The sequence below is a fragment of the Stegodyphus dumicola genome, chromosome 8, assembly GCF_044657685.1.
Source record: "Stegodyphus dumicola isolate Sdum_Otavi_A_Nest chromosome 8, ASM4465768v1".
NCBI lineage: Eukaryota > Metazoa > Arthropoda > Arachnida > Araneae > Eresidae > Stegodyphus > Stegodyphus dumicola.
The window spans coordinates 85,296,031-85,316,958 of NC_140775.1; the positions used below are offsets into that span (position 1 = coordinate 85,296,031).

Below are 20,928 nucleotides of genomic sequence, written 5' to 3' on the forward strand. Positions count from 1 at the left end.
TAGCAAAACTGTAGGAAAGCTGCTGTCTCTATTAGTTTTCGGCATTTGTTAGTGTTTATGATGAGAGGTCTCGCGTTATTTGAAGCCGAGTTAATAGATATTACATCCATTTATTATGCAGTATATATTTAAGATTTTGCCTTTCAAGACCCTTCAAAGTTTTGTTATATTTTCAGAAAGAAAAAGAGTATGAAAAGTAGCGTAAGAAAACTTTTTAGTTTAGTTTTACCATCTGATTGTGTTTCGTAGAGTTCCATACCTTTTAACTTAGCCGAAGGACGATCATTCATCTACAGCGCAGAAAGATTAAACTAAGCAAAACAAGGTACAGTTATGAAATAATCAGCTTTAATCTTAAAATTTTTCTGTTGCTTAATTTTGCTTCTGCTAAACGAACATTTTCTTGAGTATTTATGTTAATCGATGCTCATTTCAAGAGAGAGATTGAGAACCGATTCTGAGCGAGGCAAGAATTTTCGTAAAGAAATTAATGGTCAGTACTTTTGAATATCTTGGTATCCCAAATTGTTTCAGAATTCGATACCTTTTTAATGGCTCCTGCAAGTTAATTTTAGTTACAACATACTTTATGTATATTGATATTCTTTAAACTCTTTTCCCTTTTTAAAATCTGTTAGTAAGAAAAAAAAAATTCCCAATTTTAAAACTATGATGTGTAGAAAGTGGAGTAGGTTACTAAAAGAAGAGTTATTTACCAATGCCGTCTTCTGTCAGAAGCTTCGCCAATCCAGCAGCGTGAGCTTCTGGGTCTGTGGCATCTTTCCAAGCTGCAAAAGCTTCACAGGTCATCCTCTGATGCTCCCTTTCCCACTAACAACAGACAAAACACACATGAATAAGAAATGATATTAAAATCTGTTAATAAACTCAGAGATTCAAGCTCAGTAGTTACGTTATACTTTTATACATTTTTTATTGGATAAATAGAAAATGCAAGCGTTTTATTTTCTATTCCTTTTTAATAAATACAGAGATTCCTAAATAAAAATATGCTCAAAGTTATCAAAAAAGCGTACTGATTTGATTTGTGTCTCTAATGCTAGATGTACCTTGTTTTTTGATAATTCTGTTTTATTAATTCAAAGTTAGTAGCAATGCGAAGAATCTAATTAATGACGTTTTTTGGAGAAGTGCACATGAGCATATCACTGAAGATGATGTGCAGTATATAAAGAGGATGTAACATGGAAAATTTTTCAAGTCTTCCTCGAGGAAAACATTGTGAGCAAAGGACGCGTGGCTAGCTCAGTCCTCTAATCTGTTGCTCTGTAACTTCTTATGGAGAACACTTAAGGGTCAAGCGTATTCCAATAATCGACTAACCATTGATGAACTTAGCATTAAAATCACAGCAGTAATTGTGAAAATTCCTAAGAGTCAGCTTCAAGGTACATTTTAGAATATTACAGATCAGATATTTCCTATAGAGAGATTGCTCTTAAACGTGCCATAATGCGGTAGGTACCATGTAACGTTCACATTACATTAATAAAAGCAGTGTTGGAATGCAGTTGAATATATATATCCAATTTCATTACAACATAGAAACGTTAATCATTTTAACCTACATTACGGTTGATTTAAGTAAAGTTGTGCCTTCTTTCTTTACTCATGAAAAATCAAGAATCAATTTACGTACAGTAATTTTTCCAGTTTTAATGTAAGACTAGAATGGGAATCACAAAAAGAAATATTAACTAAGAAAAGTCGTTTTCCAGTATTCTTCAGGAACATTAACAAGAAATGGATCACATTGTGCGCTTTCTGTCATGGGTCAAATATTACGCTCTAGATTGTTTGATTAAAGAAGATTCTTTCCTTAACAAGTCTTATATAGAATTGAAATATATTATGCGCTATTGTTTTCCTTTTTTTATAGGGAGAAAAAAATCATTTTGAATGACACTGATACAGACAAACTCCCATTCTCTAAATACCTGGCTGTTGGCCTTTTTTACTTACCGGACGTCTACAGTTTGCGCAGGTAACAGCATTGCAGTCGGGACATACCAGACGTTTTAAATTTGGATTTGCAATGAAACCTGAAGAACACTAGAAAGAAAATGTATTATTAAAAATTAGAGCCAGCATCCAATAAAATTCTCAAATACAGATTAATAGTTATATGAAAAGTAATCACAGTAAATATTAAAAAAGAAAAAGAAAAAGTACTGGATATAATATTACCAGACACAAAAATAACTACTTCAGAACATAAGGAGTATGCAAGAAAATTTTCAGGAAAGATAGATTGCAAATTTTTATAAATTTAAATGTACGTAAAATATTTTTACAAGAAAGCAAAAACGTAATGACAATTTTTTAAACATTTCTTAGACAATTTCGAGGCAATATTTCTCCCATTGTTCACAAAAAATATTTAAAGAGTTAGCTAAAAATATTTAAAATTAGGCAAAAAAGCAAGAAACTACTCCCGAAGGAGAGGAACTTGCTTCTCATCGCCTTTAAAATTGATATAGTTTCATCAAAATTGCGCCCAACTAAAGCTTCCCTTTCCCCCCCCTCTGATTTTAAATTTTAAATTGACTTGTTTCTCTTCCATTTGAGTTTAAAAATTGTCACTAAAAACTTGTAAAATACTATTAAAAAGAGATAAAGAGAAGAAAAAGGAAAGGAGGAAAGAAGAATAAAATTAAGGGTTCGCAAAAATATTTACTTATGCAAATACATTTTGGATATTATCCAAAATATATTCAACAAGTAGTAAACAACAACAAGTAGTAAAGTTTGGTCAACAAGTAGTAAACTGCGTAAAACTTAATGTGTTAAATCACTGTTAATGTCCTTATCGACACTAGTCGGCTTATTCTTGCCATTTACCACACGTTTAAATAATTTTTGTAGAATTCCTATATGTAAGCAGCATAGAATTGCTTTTCGTAAAATTCGTGAACAAAGCATAGCCTTTGAAATGAACCAAATTGTGTAAAATATTTATACAAAGCGAAGCATGTAACATAAATGACTTGAATCAGAAAAAAAAAAAAAAAAACAAAAAAAAAACGAAAATTAACAAACGAAATTTTCTCTAGCTCATGAAACATATTTTCTTCCTTCAGTTCCTATATGATCTTCAGTTTCTGTCTATCGCAGTCAAGAAGAAAGTATTTTTTGACCTTCGAAACACAGAACAGCACATTTTATTTAGTGTCAATTATTTTGCTAATTTTTATGCTCTTCCAAGTTAAACTAAGAATGTTGTAGAGACTTTAAGTTTTTCGAAATTTTTCACGTTTCCCGCATTGAATAACTTGAGCTTAGCATTGAATAACTTAGCATGTCAAGTTAACAATTAACAAATTTGTGGTTCATATCTCATCGAAATTTGACCTACGGATCTTAGGATTTGATGATGGAACTATTAGATGGACATTTAATCCATGAGTACATGCGCGCTATCTATTATTATCTGCTGAATGAATAAGATCACTGTATGTTGGTAGCTTGCTCCGAGTTCAATAACCGGTTGTCATAGAGGGGTTCCATAGCCTTTCCCAGGCTTACTGTATTACACGGTTTGCTCTTCCCTACCAGAAATCTTTGAGTCTATGACGTTCGCTGACTTATTGCCTGTTCAAAATCAACTATTCCTTACTCCCTTTATCTCTTCGTTTCTCCTAATTCTATAATTCAAATGTTGGCACTGAATTGAACAGAGAAAAGTTACCTGTTTGTCTACTGAATTTGGTTTTTCCCATCTGTAACATGAATATGGTTCAGTTTTGTATAAACGTCTTTACCAAATTTGGCCCTTTTAGGAGGCATATAAGGAATTATCGTGTATGCTGTCATGGTGTAAATGGTTAGCAAGTTCGATTAGCAAACTGCAATACCTGTGGTTTGAGACACTGTGAGGGAGCAAATGATTTTTCTCAATTCCTCCTTTGGAACACTTAATGATTTCCATAGACATCGAACCTTTAAATGCTTCTTGTAATAAATTAGCTGTCTATAAAACATTAATCAATAAATATTTCCTTCGAATTAGTATACGAGTAATATCATCTTTAATAATCTATACAATTCAGTCTCTGTTATGAGGAAATTTAATATGAAACGAAATTCAATAGAAATTACCCTAAATGGAGCGTGATTAAATTTTGATTGTACTTTACAACTCATTTGACAAATGAGGGCCTTGTTTTGTTTGCATTGTTGCAAGGTTTAAATTTTTTAAAGAATATTATTTTTTTTACAAAAATAATTTCAGTAATTGAGTTATATTTCTAATTTTAATATGAAATATACTCTTTTTCTTCACCGCAATTAAAAGTTAAGCTAATACATAACGGTCTACTTGAAAATAAATTAAAGCGGTTAAAACAGCTTAAAAATGATTTCTTGTTGAGTAAATTTTAGATAGCTCTTGAATTATGTTTCTTAAACTTACCTGAGAACACCACCTAAAATTCGGATCTTTCATCAACACACGATCTCGCAGTTTCCTTTGGAACAATTCATGTATATCAGGTTCCACTAGCTTCTTTAACTACAAAGAAACATATAAAAACTGTTCACTTGCAACACTTTGCAACTTGAATTGCAACACTTTCAAAACTGATTATGTATATGTAAATCAAAATTATAATTTAATTCTTCCTCTCTGTTATAAAAATCATAATAACGTCTCTGGATTGCGTCATTTCAAGATCATTCGATTTTGCATGGCCTGCGCAGCGCTGATGACGTAATAATTGGGAACTGAAACTGTTAACTCAAACCAAAACCTTTCTCTTCGTGTGCTTCCATATCGGACAACTACGCACTTCGGCTTCGCTCTGTACCCTGCTAGGATGAAATTTCCCAGATTCAGTATCTTAGGTTTCGCACTGTGGTAGCAGTTACCAAAGGTTGGTTTTAGGACTCCAAGTGTTACAATGTGTAAGCTTCCAGTGTTACACACCACAGGTATCCAAGTGTTACAATGTGTAATTTATTCCCAATTCTTTACGAACGTAAAAATCTAGCAGCTTTAAATTATACCATTTCCATTTCGAACATTCTGAGAATTAGTTATGTTCGAAATACATGGAAGATAAGTTGACTGGAAAAAATGTGAGATCACCCTCGCGAAGACAAGCAGATAATATCTAGAGTAGTGTAATGTAATGTAATGTATCGTAATGGCCCAAGAATATTGGAAAGAAGAGGGACGTTTTTTACGTCGAAATGTTTTACTAATTTGAAGAAATTTAGGATCATAGAACTTAGAAATGCGACTGAAAAGTAAGTAAATACAATAAGACAAGTTAAAAGGTAAAAAAAAAAAAAAAAAAAAAAAAAAAACTTAAATAACTATAGTAGAAATGTAATTTTGGCTAGTAGTTTTTTGTTCATATAAATTTTCACAAATAATACTTAATTTGATTTCAAAACACAAATATATGGCAATTGTGTAAAGCAACGTTTCCCAACCTTTTTACTCTTATAGAATTCTTGAGACAATTTTCAAGTTCTAGGGAACACCATCGTTCCTGTAACAATATTTCGTAATATTTTTATTAATGGTCACTAATAGAAACAAAAAATGACCAACATTTTAGTCGTTTATTTAAAAAATATCAGTTACATGCTATTGGTCTAGTTCTTAATATAAGTAAGTATAGATAAATAATAAATTTATTTAGTCTAAGAATTTATGAAAAATATTAATGTGACTCTACAACTGTTTTTTTTTTGGAACAGAAATGTTGAATTCGGTGTCTGATTTTTTATATACATGCGCAGATTTTTATCTCTCATCGAAAAGAGTCCATTTCTATTCTTATTCTTAATATCTGTTAAACGGCAAAGAAAAGCTTGTTCACGCATCTAGAATGTTGAAAACTGCAATATATTAATAGTTTTTCTATAAAATGTTGGATATTTACTTTCAACTGAAATCCAGAATGTCCTATATCATGTCATTAAACCTCATTTATAATGAACCATCCGGTTTTAAGTCCCAAAATTCTTCTTTTTCTTTTTTTCTTTTAAAAGTACGTTCCGAGGATGAATGGAAGTGAAGAGAATGAATTCCTTTACCCAATCGTATTGTTTCTGTTCACAGGGATGAAAAATAATTATAAATTTGTTTCGGCAGCTTCTTATAATAAAACTTGACATTTCCTGGTATGCATCTTCCGTTTTTAGTCCCGCCAGTGATTCAAACATATTAGGATTCCCTTTTACATGATCTTTTAATAAGTTTAATTTTTAAATCCAAAAACCTTGTAGCTTGAAGTTTATATTTTCTCCGCCGTCTTGTGATAACTTATTCAGTTGATTCAAGGGATGAAAAATATATTCTAAATATGCTAGGATTTGCGCCCATCTTTGATCCTCAAAGCACGTAGTAAAATATTGTTTGTCATTCTGTTGAAAATGTGCATCTATTTTCTTCCTTTAGCTCAATAACTTTATTAAAAGCTTTGCCTCTACTTAACCACTGGATTTCATAGTATACCAATGGTTTTGCGAGCTCTTTGTCCATGTCTTCATAGAGTTTTTAATTTTTTTTAAATTGAAAATTAGAGTAAAGTGGCTTTCGTTTAATGAAGTTTGCCATTTTTATAATACAGTCAAAACCTTTTGATAGTTCATTACCAAAAGATTTCCTATCAGCACTTCTCTAGAATAAAATAGTGTGTGGAAACAAAGTTGGAATTTTTTTCTTTATAACAGTTGTAAAGCCTTTATGGGGCCAACCATGGAAGCAGCACCATCCATACAAATGCAAATACAAGTCTTTCAAGAAAGATCGTTTTTTTCCAGACAAATGCTAGAATGCTAGAACTTACAAATGTTAGAACATAATATTTGTATAATATAGAATCTTACAAATGCTAGAACATAATATTTGTTAGTTAAAACTGTTGACTCTTGCACCTAAATTGAAAAATTGTCATTTTTCAGTTTATTGCACAAATCCTCTTCAACATCATGTCATTGATTCTTCTAATTACTGTATTGCTCGAAAATGGAATATTTTTAGTTTTCCTTACTGCATCTTTTCCCAGCATTTTACCCACTATAACTTTACATGCTGGCATTATCAGGTTCTCACCGTGTAATTTTTTTCTTTTCTGTGCAAAAAACTCTGCTATTAAAAAGCTTGCTTCTTGAGTATTTCCATTAACCCTTCCCGGCACTCTACATTTTAAAGTCGGAGTTTTGATAAAAAAAGTAGGCAGTCTAATTAGGCCTAGAGGAGTACGCAAGTAAAATTTTGTGAAGATAGCACTTATCGTTTATTTCTATGGGTGTGCCCGAAGAGGGCACACTGATTGAATAGAGCTTCGAAAAGAGTGCTGAAACAAGCATTCTTGTCAATGAACTGACCGATGAGATGCAGAGAAACAAAGAGTACAGACCTACAAACAAAGAATCTAGACAGTTGTCCTAGATTATCGGTGAGCCCGGTCTGGGCACACCTAGGGTTCGCCGTTTGATTTTAGGCAATATTTCAAGGCGAAAATTTAAAACTAACATAGAATAAGGAGATTAGCATACAGCCAAAAATAACATAGAAATTTCTTTTCAAACAATTCCTTTTATACCCTAAAAAAATCTGGAAGATTTCTTTGAAAAATGAGGGTCTTAAAAAACTAAACATTGCTAAAATATATGGACTGGTCTGTGTTGAGCTGCCATCTACTATAAATAAAGAAGGTTCAGAGTAACCTATAGTAACCTATAAATCCTTTTCCATTCAATTTTGCTGTGCGTACAGAAGGAAATTTTTAGGTGTGTTCAGACCGGACAAACTGTGCCGCAAAGGGTTAACTATGAATGTGTTTACAAAAGCTACACTCTGCCTATTTTGAGATTTTAACACTTTTAAAATAATCAACATTTTTATTTTTCATATTATTATGATGATTTGTCGTGAAACATCTCTTCAATTTTGTTGGAACCACTGCTGTGTTCGAAAGTTTTTTTAATCGTAGACGTAACACAATGAAAGAGGATTAAGTCCATGTAAAGCCCATTGATAAAAAAACTTTTAGTATAACAAGGAATCTATTTTGCATCTCTTTCTTTATAAATTTTTTGAAATTTTGCATGAGATTCTAAATTTTCATCATTAGTCTCATTAGAATTATCTCGGTTTTTGTCTTCAAGTATCGTCACATTTTCACCGTTAAAATTTACTGAAGAAATTAAAAAGGGAGAAACAAAATCGAATATTTTGTTAGTACTTTTAACTAATAAAATAGTAGTAAAAATAATAATAAAATAAACTAAATAACAATAAAATAAAAAATACGCATTAGGCATTCTATTTAACCAATCACATGATACTACTCCTGTTTCATCACTAACGCATATACAGTAACACTAGATTCTAGTCTGTGACAACTGAAAATGTGCCTTTTTCTGTTCGGCAGTGCTCGGTTAGATTTGTGTTGCATGCATAGCCTTGCAATGCCTATGTACAATTAACGAAAATTGCTAAAGAACAAATTAATCTCTTTCCATATTTTTTAATTTATCATTTTTTTTCAACAATGGAATTGGTAACGCAAGGAACAAAGAGATTCATACAACTGTTGACGACGTTAGGCGAATCTAACCGACCACAGCCAGCAGCCAAAGGCAGCTTTTCAACTATCATCGGCTTTTAGACTCTTAAACCCCAGTTACATTCGCTTCCCTACCAAAGTTATCCGAGTACAATACCGAATTAGGGAAAAAAGTGTTTTCTGTTTTATGATTTATATGTTATTTCCCTATTTTTACGTATCGCCGCACTCTGAAAATAGTTCTCAAATTATGCTTCGTGGCGCTTTGTAACACCATGGTTGGCTTATATATTGGAGGACAGCAAAATATTTCATTACTTTCATAGAAATGAAACTTAGTCCAGTACATATTCAGAGTCGGATTACCTGTGTATTTGTGCTACGGTAGGAAGAGTAACTAAAACATTCTGTACAAATCACTTGAAATTTGATGGGTATTGTCACACACACTTGAAGATTGTTGCGAAAGACAAAATCTAACAACCTAAACTATAAAACACATACATTTGTATATAATCTGATAGCATTGTTATAATAACAAAATACATTTGGATTCATACGAAAATTTCCTCAGTGACTTGGAAAAACTAAAATAACGTTACAAATTTTAATCCTAAAATATAAGCATAAAATGAGTTTAAATATGGGGGATTTTTCAAAATTTTTAATGCTTTTTTGAGATCTTATGACAAAAATGCAATTCAAAATAAATGCTTTTTGAATTTTCTTTTTATTACCATCTGTGCCAAATGTAAAAGCTAAATTTTTCTTTGTATTTATAAGCAGTAGATTATAAGATCTTACCGAAACATGCATGAGCATAAAGAGTGCATATCTTTTACTGTTTCATTTTCTTAATGAATTACGTATTTTTTCGACATTCGTTTCATACAAGAATAGTACTTTACTTACCATTATATCTAAGTGATTGAAATAATCTTGAGCAATATCTTCATCGCTAATATCAGGCTCATTACAGAAAGGACACAACAATTCCACAATAGTTCGATCCCGTATCTGCACTGTGAAATAGGCCCGTATGCATTCCCGGCATGCTTTATGAGGACAATGGACCATAGAAATGATCTAGAATGATAGAAGAATGAAACAGTAAATTTGCGGCGAGTGATGACTTAAAAACGAAACTAATAAAACATTCCCGCAATTTTTCGTTGCTGTTCCAACAGCTCAGTTTTCCGCAGAGGAGGTCACATTTTTCAATTTGAAAGGAGTTAAAAGCCTCAGCATCATTTAGCTACCGAAACCGCTGAATACTCTTATTTAATTTCAAGTTCGTGGATTGAGACAATCTTCCAAGGTGCATATACCTGTTTATTATCAAGTATTCGGTAGCAGGATTCTAGGCTTTATTTCCCGAAATTGAGCCTAGACACGTATTACCAATACAGAGTTTCTCAAAATAAAACAGAGATTTTTATGAAAACGTTTTCAGCACTGAAGGGAGAAAAACACTTTAAACGCAAAATCTAATTTTTTATACAATTGCATTAAGGGAAAAAGTAACGACATTTTCATTATGCTTTGATAAATTAAATATAAAAAGCCTCTTACATTTATAAGCAAGATCATACAGATCTTCAAAACAAGTTTACTGATTTAGTCCACATTTCAGATCTCTTGTCAAGCTGTTTTACCAGATTACAAAAATGGATTGTTTTGGTAATTTGGCGATTAACTGCAATATGTCTGATTATTAATATCCCAAAAAACTATTGCAGTAAAGTACAATAGTTTGGTACCCGATTATTTGCGCAGCCAATAATCCAGTTCGCGTATATCCTCACAGGAGTGCTACTTGATGAAACTATGAATATGTAGTTCAGAAGTAATCGAGCCGTTCAGACGGTAGAGTGGTTAGGGGAGCCTACTGCGATACCGAAGGGCTCGGGTTCGAATCCCGGAGAAGGCATGGATTTTTATACATGTATAGTGCCCGTGCGGCATGGAGAGATATTATAAATATGCGGCGAGCTGAAAGTCCTCTCGAGAGGTTGTGTTAGGGAAAGAGAGGGGGAGACCCTCAGACCCGGCCTTTCTAGGACGCCCTCAATCTAAATTGGGGGCCGGAACTGAGCGAAGTCGTATGGTCACCTGTATGATGCTTAAGGCTCTTGCCAACGACAGGTGTAATCTTGCCCTCCTTACCACTGTGAATTCCGTGGGCTTGTTCTGATGTTAGTGTCAGACAAATGAGATAAGTCACAACAACAACAGACAACAGACGTAACCGATTGCATTCTCAATTTGTTTTGGAACCAGCATCAATATGGCTGAATGTTACGTAGCAAAATTTTATCGAACAAAGCAAAGGTCTTAATAGTCTCGATTATCCACTCTCGATCGACGAAATCAATCTAAAGCTTTCTTTAGAAAAGTTCTCTGGTCACATAAGGCGAAATTTTTTGAATAGGCTACTCAAAGATGAGCCGATTATAGAAAATACGGAAAGAAGTGGAGTGTGACAAAGAACAAAGTTAAACTAATATCACTTTTGGTAATGACGTTAAGCCATTAAATGCATTTGTGGAATTTACCATCGTTAATTTTAACCCCATATTAATCCATGTTAATGTAGAAATAAAGAATTTTTTCATATTTTTATCAATGTTGTTTTCACAAGAACTGGACATTCGAATTCTTAGTCTTCAAACAACAGCAATATAGTAAATTCCAAAACACAAATCGATTAAGAATAAATTATGCATATTCTGTAATTTATATTCAAGTATGTTACAATTATTAATGTATCCGTAAAACTACGTAGAACATTATTTAAAGTTTGATTCTCATGATAGATTAATTTAGTATAGTTTACTTAATTTATTTAAGCATAAGGACCGTTATGCTAATTGCAGGCGAACAACGTGAAAATTAGGTTTTATGTTTATAGAAATTTCTTACTTTCAAAGCTAAATTCATTTTTATAAAATTATGAGCCTCATATTGAGGGTTTTGAAACCGAAAGCATATGTGCAGGGTATATATAAGGATAAAAGTCAACTTTTTCAAACAGCATGTAGAATTATGAAGAGAAACTCATTTTACTTCTCCAACAACTTTACTTCAATGAAGTATTATCGTGTAGATTTCCTTTGACCAGGTATCGAAATAGTACCTTCAGTCTTCAAAAGGGTAAAAGGGCAATTTGCTACCTCATTATCCAAGCAGAGCTAATCATCTTTATTTATTCTCTACTTTTAATTCGTCAACTGCCTATTAGAAATGTTTAGCATTTTGAACTAATCCCATTTTCCTTTTCCCTTATAATTAATGATGAATATTTACATAAATTTATTATATGATGCCTTTTTTGATGAAAAGAATGCAGCTGACTAATTAAAATTTTATTTCTAAGCGTCCTTCCCACTTCCTTCTCGGGGTTGTAATTTCAATCGCCCCTTGGTAATGTTCTCGATGATCAGACAGTTAAATAACCAATGGGTTCGTCCATTGTCGACAAATGCAATAAACTGCAAATGTCGGAGCCATTTGGTTCAAAGATGTTCTTTATTAAATGAGTTCATATATCTCTAAATGCTGATAAAATAATGTCTTAACAATTGCCATTTTAAACTTAAGAGTTTATATCCTATAACTTTAACTTCTAGAAGACAACTCTAAAATTGTAATCCTATCCTAACTGCTTAGTTTAAAGCTATATTAGGTGTTCTGAATACTAAGATTATATTGCACTCCTTTTAAACTTATAATTTTTAGTCGATTTTTTTAACTTTACTGGTTAACTTTCTGAAGTATTTGACTATAACTTGGAGATTTTATTTTGCAATTAAAAACATGTTTCTTCACTATCGATATCATGATTTTCGGCTTTGAGTTCGGCCTTCTCCCTTTTGTCCTTTCCATTTAGGCTCTTCCCTGAAAGTATTTATATTATTTTACATAGTGTGATCATACTTATTTTACATGCAAGGACGTGTGATAGGTAGTATAACTATTTTCTTTATTACATTACCTGTGAGACGGGAAAGAAGCCTGCGCACAGCAGACACTCCTGCTGCAGATAGCTGATTGCCTGCTCTAAAGTAGAACATTCATTGGCGGCTTGGATCGCTTCTTCTTCCTCGAAATTCATATCCATCAACTGCACCACAATTTCAGCTTTTCTGTACGTCCTACATTTACGATCTGCCACCATTTTTCTAACTTTCCTCTGAAAATATTTACAATTCGTAAATGAAAACTTCAAAAGAGAAAAAAGTGTTAATTGATCCGTAAATTTATAAATTACAAGTAGAATTTTTAATTCATTAAGAACAATTCAGATATTAGTTTAATAAAGATTTTTATTAATTATTTGAGTTTTAAAATTTTATAAGCTTACAGATTGTATAATTTTAGCTTATATACCACATAAGACATAAATTTAACGAAACGAAGTATGGTCTGAAGCAAGCGAACAAATTTTAACGTTTTTAGCATCTTTGATCGTAAAAAAAAATCTATGCTGCTTTCCTCTGGAAGAAGATATTTGGAGTTAATCAATTTTTAAGATATCTATTATTTTATACAGACAAACCGTACACAGGTTTCTGTTTTAAACGAGCTAAATGGAATGTAAACCATAGAAGATTATTGGGCAAATAAATATAGCGATTTTTCCGGGATTAGGTGCAACGCTTTTGGATGATGAATTTATTGTGTAAAAAAGAAGGTATTAAGATAAGCATAATATTTTTTTAAAGAAGTCCGAATGCTAAATACCTAATGTCTGAAGGCTGAAGAAGTTTGTAAGATACATTAGCATTGTATCAGTTTTCTCTTTTCATCCTTTGCATTAAAATCATTGTTTGATTCAAAGGCATTGTTTATTGAATTATTGATCTGCGATGATATTTTTCAAGCTTGTTGTCGCATTATACGCTCGTTTGCATACTTTGTGTTTGTCGTATCTTGTGTAATTCTGACATGTAGCCCTGAAGATGTGAATATATTTGTTAATGACTGGATATTAATCTTTATGGAGAAAAACACTTTCGTACTATGATTTCAGAATGCTGTTATCGGGGTGTAATATCAGCGTGTAACATCGTAACATCATACTCGAATGCAATAAAATTAAGAACGCTTAAGATCGTAGTTCAAGAATTTTAGTATCCAGAAATTTCTAAAATTAACTAAATGCAAATTCAAAGGCCATTTAAGGAACCTAAAATCCTCAGCAAAAAGATAGATATTCAATAACACACATATTCTGCAGAAAGTGTCTAGTATACCTTAAAGGTTTGAATAGTAGTATTTATTAACCTTGAAAACATTTTTATTTAGAAATATAATAAATCAATGAACTTACTACTCTTCTAAGAAACAAAGATAACTATGGATCTGAAACCTTGGAGCTCTGACTACAGTATAAATTTGCGAAACTGACATCCGTAAGAGAACTGAACATGGAAAAAGGATCCTTCTGAGATCAAACCTTAGGAAGCAGAAAGTACTATAACGATTCAAATTTTATGAACCTGTCTTTGTAAGGATAAGTTTTACTAACGTATATTTTGTTCTAAAACTTTATTATCTTTTCTTATTTTTCACTTCCGGCCAGAATTAAATGTGTTAACTTGTTTATGCAAATTGTACTTGCTAACGCCCAAGTATTTAAGTTGTGGCTTTTTGCCAAGAGAGAGAGAAGGAAAGTGAGCCGCCTTCCGACTGCATTCTGTACGAGTTTTCAATCAGCTGTTGTCCGCCTTTAGGGCCAGAGGTTTAGTTCTCTTGATATTGTAAAACGTATTGTAGTTTCGGCAGTTTGAGTATCACAAACGTAATAATTTAAAAGGCCAGTCTTAGTGTTAGGCATTTGTAAACTAATTAACTAATCAAAGTTAGCTCTAATTTAAAATTTTATTTAGGAGTTTTATAGTTTTGCGTTCAGACCACAAATGGTTGGTCTCTGTATCCCGAAGTGTGGGAGCACCTGTAATCTTGCAGAGAATAAAGGGTAAAGTCAACCCTTCCTGCTTGTGTCGTCCATTCTACACAAACTTGAACATGGTTTGAGTACTCTCCCTGTTCCTATTCAGGATACGTAATGTTTCCGAAGCAGATAAAAAGGAATACGAGTCCTGATAACTTTAATTAATTCCATTTACTACGAACGAAAGTTTTAATACTGGACATTAATTTATTGTTTTTATACTTCTAGAATCTTTTCCATTTAATTTTAGAGAACGCGAATTTTTTTCTAGAGAAATTGGTTTAGTTTTCCCAATAGTAAACTGCATTAGATTATAAACTATATTTAAAATTTTTTAAACTATATTTAAATTAAGTTAATAATTAAGTAATTATTTAAATTAAATTAATAATTTAAACTATATTAAATTTAAAGTCATTGCTTAAGTTTCCTTGAGGAACTACATATTAGAAATTATTAGACACTCTAGATCTTAACGACTAGAAATTACTTAGTAATCGGTATAAAGGGGAGGAAATACGTAGAAAAAAATGAAAGTTAGACTGAATATAGGTTTATTGAGATTACGGCAAAGCACACTAGGGCTATCTGCCTAAGAGAAGAGATGCCTTCGTGGAGAACTTTCTAAGGGGAACTGACACGTTACACATTTAGACTGAATATAAAAAAATCAACTTAATATAAAAAAGTTGTAAAATAGTTTTCTAAATTTACCTCAATTTCCAGCTGCTGTTTGATACTCCTTTTTGGAAGAACAACCTTAACTGGCTCCTTGCTAACTTTTTGCAGAAACCATGGTGTTTTCTCTGTATTAATTTCCCGCTTTCTTTCCAGAGCAATTGCTTGTTTTCTGGAATTGAAAGACATACGACGGAATGGACTTTGGGGCCGAATTGTGCCCGTTCTTCGCATAGTATTACCATCAATTAAACCTTCAAATCTATTTCTTAATGCATCAACCGGGCTTGGTGGTGTGATACTATAAGGTGTACTTTCTTCCGAATCGAAATCTTGCGGCTCATCATTATTTGTTTCACCATTTACTTCACCATTTGTTTCTGTAGCTGCTACTCCTTCTGCCGCCGTTTGGGTATTCTGAGCATCATTTTCTTCCTGAGAATTTGAGTGACTAGATATTTCCTGAGCAAGGTCTTGTGCGGAATCGTTCATGACATTTGTATTTGCTATGGAATTTTCACTTCTTTCCTCATCAGTATTGCTTTCAGGAATTTGAGGTTTTTGTATAGCGTGTGTATTGAAATTTGACGAATTTATATTATTTTCTTCGAGATTTTTAGGTACTGGAGATACCTTACCAGACTTCTTTTTGTTTTTTAAACGTACAGAAATATTTGTATCTTCTTTTGATGGAGATTTAACTGTGCTTGTGCCGCCATCATTTGATGAACTGCCAGCGGAGACATGACGATTCAAAACTGATTCCTTTCCAACACTTACATCTGAAGGCATTTTTTCACTTTGCGCTGCCGATATTTCATGTGCAGTCTGAGTATTTGACCTAGAAATATCAGCTTCCGCGTCGGTATTGGATTCATTTATCTCCATAGTATCAGTATTAGCGGAATTTGAAATAACTTTGGATTCTTGTAAGTCTGCCGATGTGGCAATATTTTCCGCATTCAAGTTAAATGTTGAATCCCCCTTAGCAATAGATGTGTCCGTGCTGGAATCAGTATGCCTTGCAGAATTCGACTGAGTGTCACTTGTGTTTGCTTCTTGGTGTTTAACAATGCTTACATTTTCTGTAATTGAAAAAGATTTAGGCCTACCTTTTGAAACAGTTTCACTATTAACCTCATTGAAAATATTTAATGCTAAATTATCACTAGTATTTGATGTTTTCTTATTCGGTGATGAACTTAATTCTTCAACTGCAAGTTCATTTTCAGAACTTTTTAATACAGCAGAATGGGTTTCAGATGTTCCTATTTGGGTAAGCTCTGAAGAAAGGGCTTCATTTACTTCGTTTGAGTCATGGAGTATCATAGACTTTGTTTGAGACAACGGAGATTCTCTTTCAATGACTCGGTCTATATCTTTAGGCTTTGGAGATATGCTTTCAGTATTTAGGGGTGTGTTTTCAGACACTTGGGATGAAGGTGATGGAAAAGATCTGTTTTTCATGGAAGACAAGCTTTCAGACATAAGAAGTCCGCTTTTATCATCTAAAGTCTTATTTTCTCTTAGAGGTGATGACGCATCTTCAGAAATAAGAGGTGAAATTTTAGTAACAGAATTAGTTTTAGCCATGGAAAATGGTAATTCAGTAGAAGATGATGAACATTCAGCAATAGGAGTAGAAATTTCGAAAACTTGAGACGAAACATTTTCAGCTGAAGCTCTACTTTCTATAAAGGAAGAGGAACATTCAGGTAGTGAATATGAGCTGTCAGGTACATATGTGCTCTTATATTTTGTGGATTTGGAGTTCAATGACACAGGAGATGCAACTGAGGGGACGGGAAGTGAGCTTTCTGTTATTAAATTTGAATTATCAATTCTTCTTGATTCATTAGTCTCTTTTATTTTTGGATCACTATTACCACTATTGTGCGCGCTGTTTTCTGCAGTATCATTATGTTGAGGCTGCTGTACTACCTTTCCTCTACTTTCCAGGACCTCCATCACAGTTTCTTGAAAAAACGTTTCTCCCGTTTCTTTGGCAGTTGGATCATGGACTATGACAGAATCCATAGAAAGTATTATAGTTTCTTTCTTCCCTTTAATATCATCTACAATAAATGAATTCAGTTCATCAGTACTCCGTTTTCCATTAAGTGCATTATTTTCAGATGCTGAATTACTTGGTGCAGAAGATACGACTGTAATCTTAGTATCCGAGTCTAGCAATTTGTTTGACGGTTCGGAAACTAGGTTATCGGATTTTTCCTCAGATCCGTGTTCAGTTTTTGAAGCAGGCAAGTAATCTTTTTCTTCGATAAGTGGTTGGCTTATTATTTCTGATATAGTTGTATTTTCAGTTAAACTCTTGTCTTGTTTTTTTAACGAATCATTTATCGAAATTTTATTTGCTTGAGTAGTGTTGATTTCAGTGTTACTTACATTTATCGCAGTATTACTAACTGTGCTAGCTGTGTTAACATAAGGAAGTTTTTCATTGGAATTCTGGACGTCTGTGTTTTGGATTTCATTAGTGAGATTGAATGACGTCGATTGTGGTAATCTCGCATCAGCTTGAAATAAATTGCGATCATCAATTTGACTGTTATCTAGGGATTTCATTTTAGAAGTTGATGGAACTAAGTGCATTCTTTCAGAAGATTGATTTTCGTTTTGTTCTGATCTCTCTTTTGAAGTTTCTGCAATTGATATTTCGAATTTACTGGAAAGTGGTGTTAAGGAATTAGATTTTGGTTGTTGTTCGTGTTTGATAGTTTCTCTGTGTGATTCCATTTGTCTGTTTAGCATTCCTTCACTGGCTTTTGCAGTATTTTTTGCAAATGCATTTGAAATTTCTTCCTTACCCAATGTTAACGATTTACTGTTACCAGATTTATTAGAAGGTAAATCTTCAATTTTGATTTGTGTTTCAGATTCAGCCTTTTCGTTTTTTATCGCATATATTCCTGCGTTCTTGTTAGATAAAGTTTGTTCAGAAGATTTAATTTCTGTTAATTTTTTTGTTGCTTTATGAGATTTATCAGTTAAATTTTGCTTTTCCACTACTGTGTCTTTTGAATCCCGAGTTGATAAATTTTCTATGCTTTTAGTAATAGAATTTCTATCATCAGTACCGAGACATTTTATGTCATTTATTAATAATTTTGTTTTAGTTTGCTCCTGTTGCTTCTTTTCTGATAACTCAGCTTTTTCTATGTTTGAAGCTTGTATTTCTAAACTATTCGCATGATTTTCCGTTTCAGTACTTGAGGAAGCTTTTATAACAAGCGTATTTAGTGGACCATTATCAACATCAGCAATATTCTCGTTTGAAATTCGTTGTTCTGATATCTTTTCGATGTTACACTGATGCGTGCTTTTCTTTTCTAATTCTGAAGTGAAACTTGATGTTTCTTCTGCTGCCATAGGTTTCACTGAAGTAAGTACAACTGATTTAATATCATTATTGGACACTAGTGATTCATGAGGAATCTGACCTTTGACAATAATTGTTCTACGTTCGGGTGCCGAACAAGGCAGTTTCTTTTCATTCCTACCTGAACCGGTTACAGTGTCCTTAATGGCAGATATAGTGTTTTTCAAAATATTAAAAGGTCCATAGTTTTTTGACTGACTTGAAATAGAACTTGTTTCTTCAACGGTATCATTTTCAATGATATTTTTTGGGGATGTCTCAAGTTCCGTATCACAGAAAGTAGATGTTCCACCATTCTGATCTTTATTTTGATTCCTTAGAGATGCAAGCTTGCTCAAGAATCCAGTACCTTTCTTTTTTGTTTCTATTTGGCCTGGTATCACAAAAAACACATCATCAGATGACGGTGAAGCTGCATTTCTTTCCAGTGTACCGGAAGAAAAAGCATCGCAATAGTCACTCTTATCACTTTCAGGAGTTTTCATATCTTGAGAATGGTAATCATCCTCTTCAACGTGCTGTAGGTCATCCAGATCTCCTTCCTCTTCTTCATCAGGTTCTTCATCGTCATCCTCCCAGTCTACATCTTCTTCCCAAATTTCATCGCTCTCTATACATTCTTCTTCGGGTTTATGCCTGTCTTCAATACTTTCGACGTCATCCATTGTCAAAGGCATGGCTCCATCTTGGTTTTGAACTCCTTCTCCGGCACCCCATATCCTCATAAGAAAAGGTTTTGATGTTGATTTAGTCAGTTTTGCGTAAGCTCCCTCTACATCTCCTTCACTTGTAGTCAAAGCATCGACTATATCTTTACGGCTGAATTTTCCTCGAGTACTCAGTTCCAAGAACTATAAAAAAGTTATAAGTTACAATTTAATAATCAATATCACAAATAAGGCAGTTTGAATTGAAGTAATTAAACAATAAATAAAATAAAACTGTAATAAGATATCAGAAAATTTCTTCCAAGACTGCATGAGCACTTTATTTTGAAGACATCGGATGGCGTTAAGCAGTTGTGCAATTGATGTATCAATTTGAAGGTTCCATTTTGATAGCAGGTTGATGCATGAAAGGGTCCTATACAAAGTTGTTGTGCTATTGCTTTACTGAATAACCTTATACAACGTTATTATCTTACTAAATGACATCGTTTAGTGAAATTTTCAAGTAACCAAAAGTGGAAATATCTTTCTTAGAAATTTGGATTACAGGATTTAAGTTACCCACTTAAAGTTGTGGCTGTTGACGAAATGTGAGCACTGTTGTACAATAAACTGAAATTTTACTTTCAATTATTTGATCCTGATCCTGAAACCAGAATACTGAAGTAGGATGCAATCTCCTTGCTCTGTGCCATGGTAAGTAATCTGATCCCTTTATATATATAAACAACAACGTAATTATGCAGCATAATTTGTAATAATCATAAGCAAATATGACATTTAGGTGCTTAATAATGAACTTTAGGAGAAGCAGTGATTTCACTGTATTAAACTTCAAAATATTATTTTGCTTAAAGGGATATTGAATACTTTATTTATTTGCTTTAATGTGTAATTAATGAACTGAAAAATCATATTTTTGAAAAAGATAATACTTATGCGTTCATATTATCTAAGCTATACAGAACAATTATTTCTACAGCCATTGAAATTTTTATTATGAATTATTATATATATATATTGAAATTGAAATTATTATATATATATATATATATTTTACTAAAATTAATCTTAGGAGATAATATAATCAACATTTCTTTAGTAAATAAATTATATATATATATATTACGTATGTTATGTATTTTATATATTATTGATTAATGATTTTCCCCACTTAATGAAAAATAAAACCGTTTAATAATTTTAAGATAAATATTCAAAATTTGAAATAAGTTACATAAATTGAAAATTATAAAAGTGTACTTTATCAATAACAACGAATAGAATATATTTTTTAAAGTGCATACCTGCACTTTTATGCAATATTATGAACAGACTGAAAACTCCTCAGTTTAAATTGTTACATTGGCAAGAAAAAAGGTATTAGAAGATCGACACCGAAATTTTTCGTACTGGTTGAAAGAAAAGTACTACGTTTACACGAATAAAAGATCGGATTTTTGTTCCAGTATTGGGAAAAGGCGACAGTATTCCAAATACATATATATTGCAATAAAGTTTGTTTGGAACAAAGGGCTTGTTTTTTTCATCTATCCCACCATTTATTGAAAAATACCAAATGATAAAAAAGCATTAAATGCTTTTGAACAAAATTAAACAAAATCCTTTTTAGGCAAAATTAAACAAATTAGGCAAAATTAATTTTCCTCTTTGGAAAAG

The 20,928-nt window shown here is 32.5% G+C and overlaps 1 protein-coding gene across 2 annotated transcripts in view; it reads right to left on the minus strand.

Moving 5' to 3' along the window:
* Positions 1-20,928, minus strand: part of LUBEL (Linear Ubiquitin E3 ligase) — a 125,036-nt gene that overhangs the window by 13,289 nt on the left and 90,819 nt on the right. For both annotated transcript variants that reach the window (XM_085822058.1, XM_085822059.1), the window contains exons 14-19: positions 15,217-19,431; positions 12,541-12,738; positions 9,459-9,632; positions 4,433-4,531; positions 1,984-2,073; positions 717-831 (exon numbers count right to left, since the gene is read on the minus strand). In XM_085822058.1, coding sequence (XP_085678184.1) covers positions 717-831; positions 1,984-2,073; positions 4,433-4,531; positions 9,459-9,632; positions 12,541-12,738; positions 15,217-19,431 — 4,891 coding nt within the window. The remainder of the gene's footprint in view (positions 1-716; positions 832-1,983; positions 2,074-4,432; positions 4,532-9,458; positions 9,633-12,540; positions 12,739-15,216; positions 19,432-20,928) is intronic.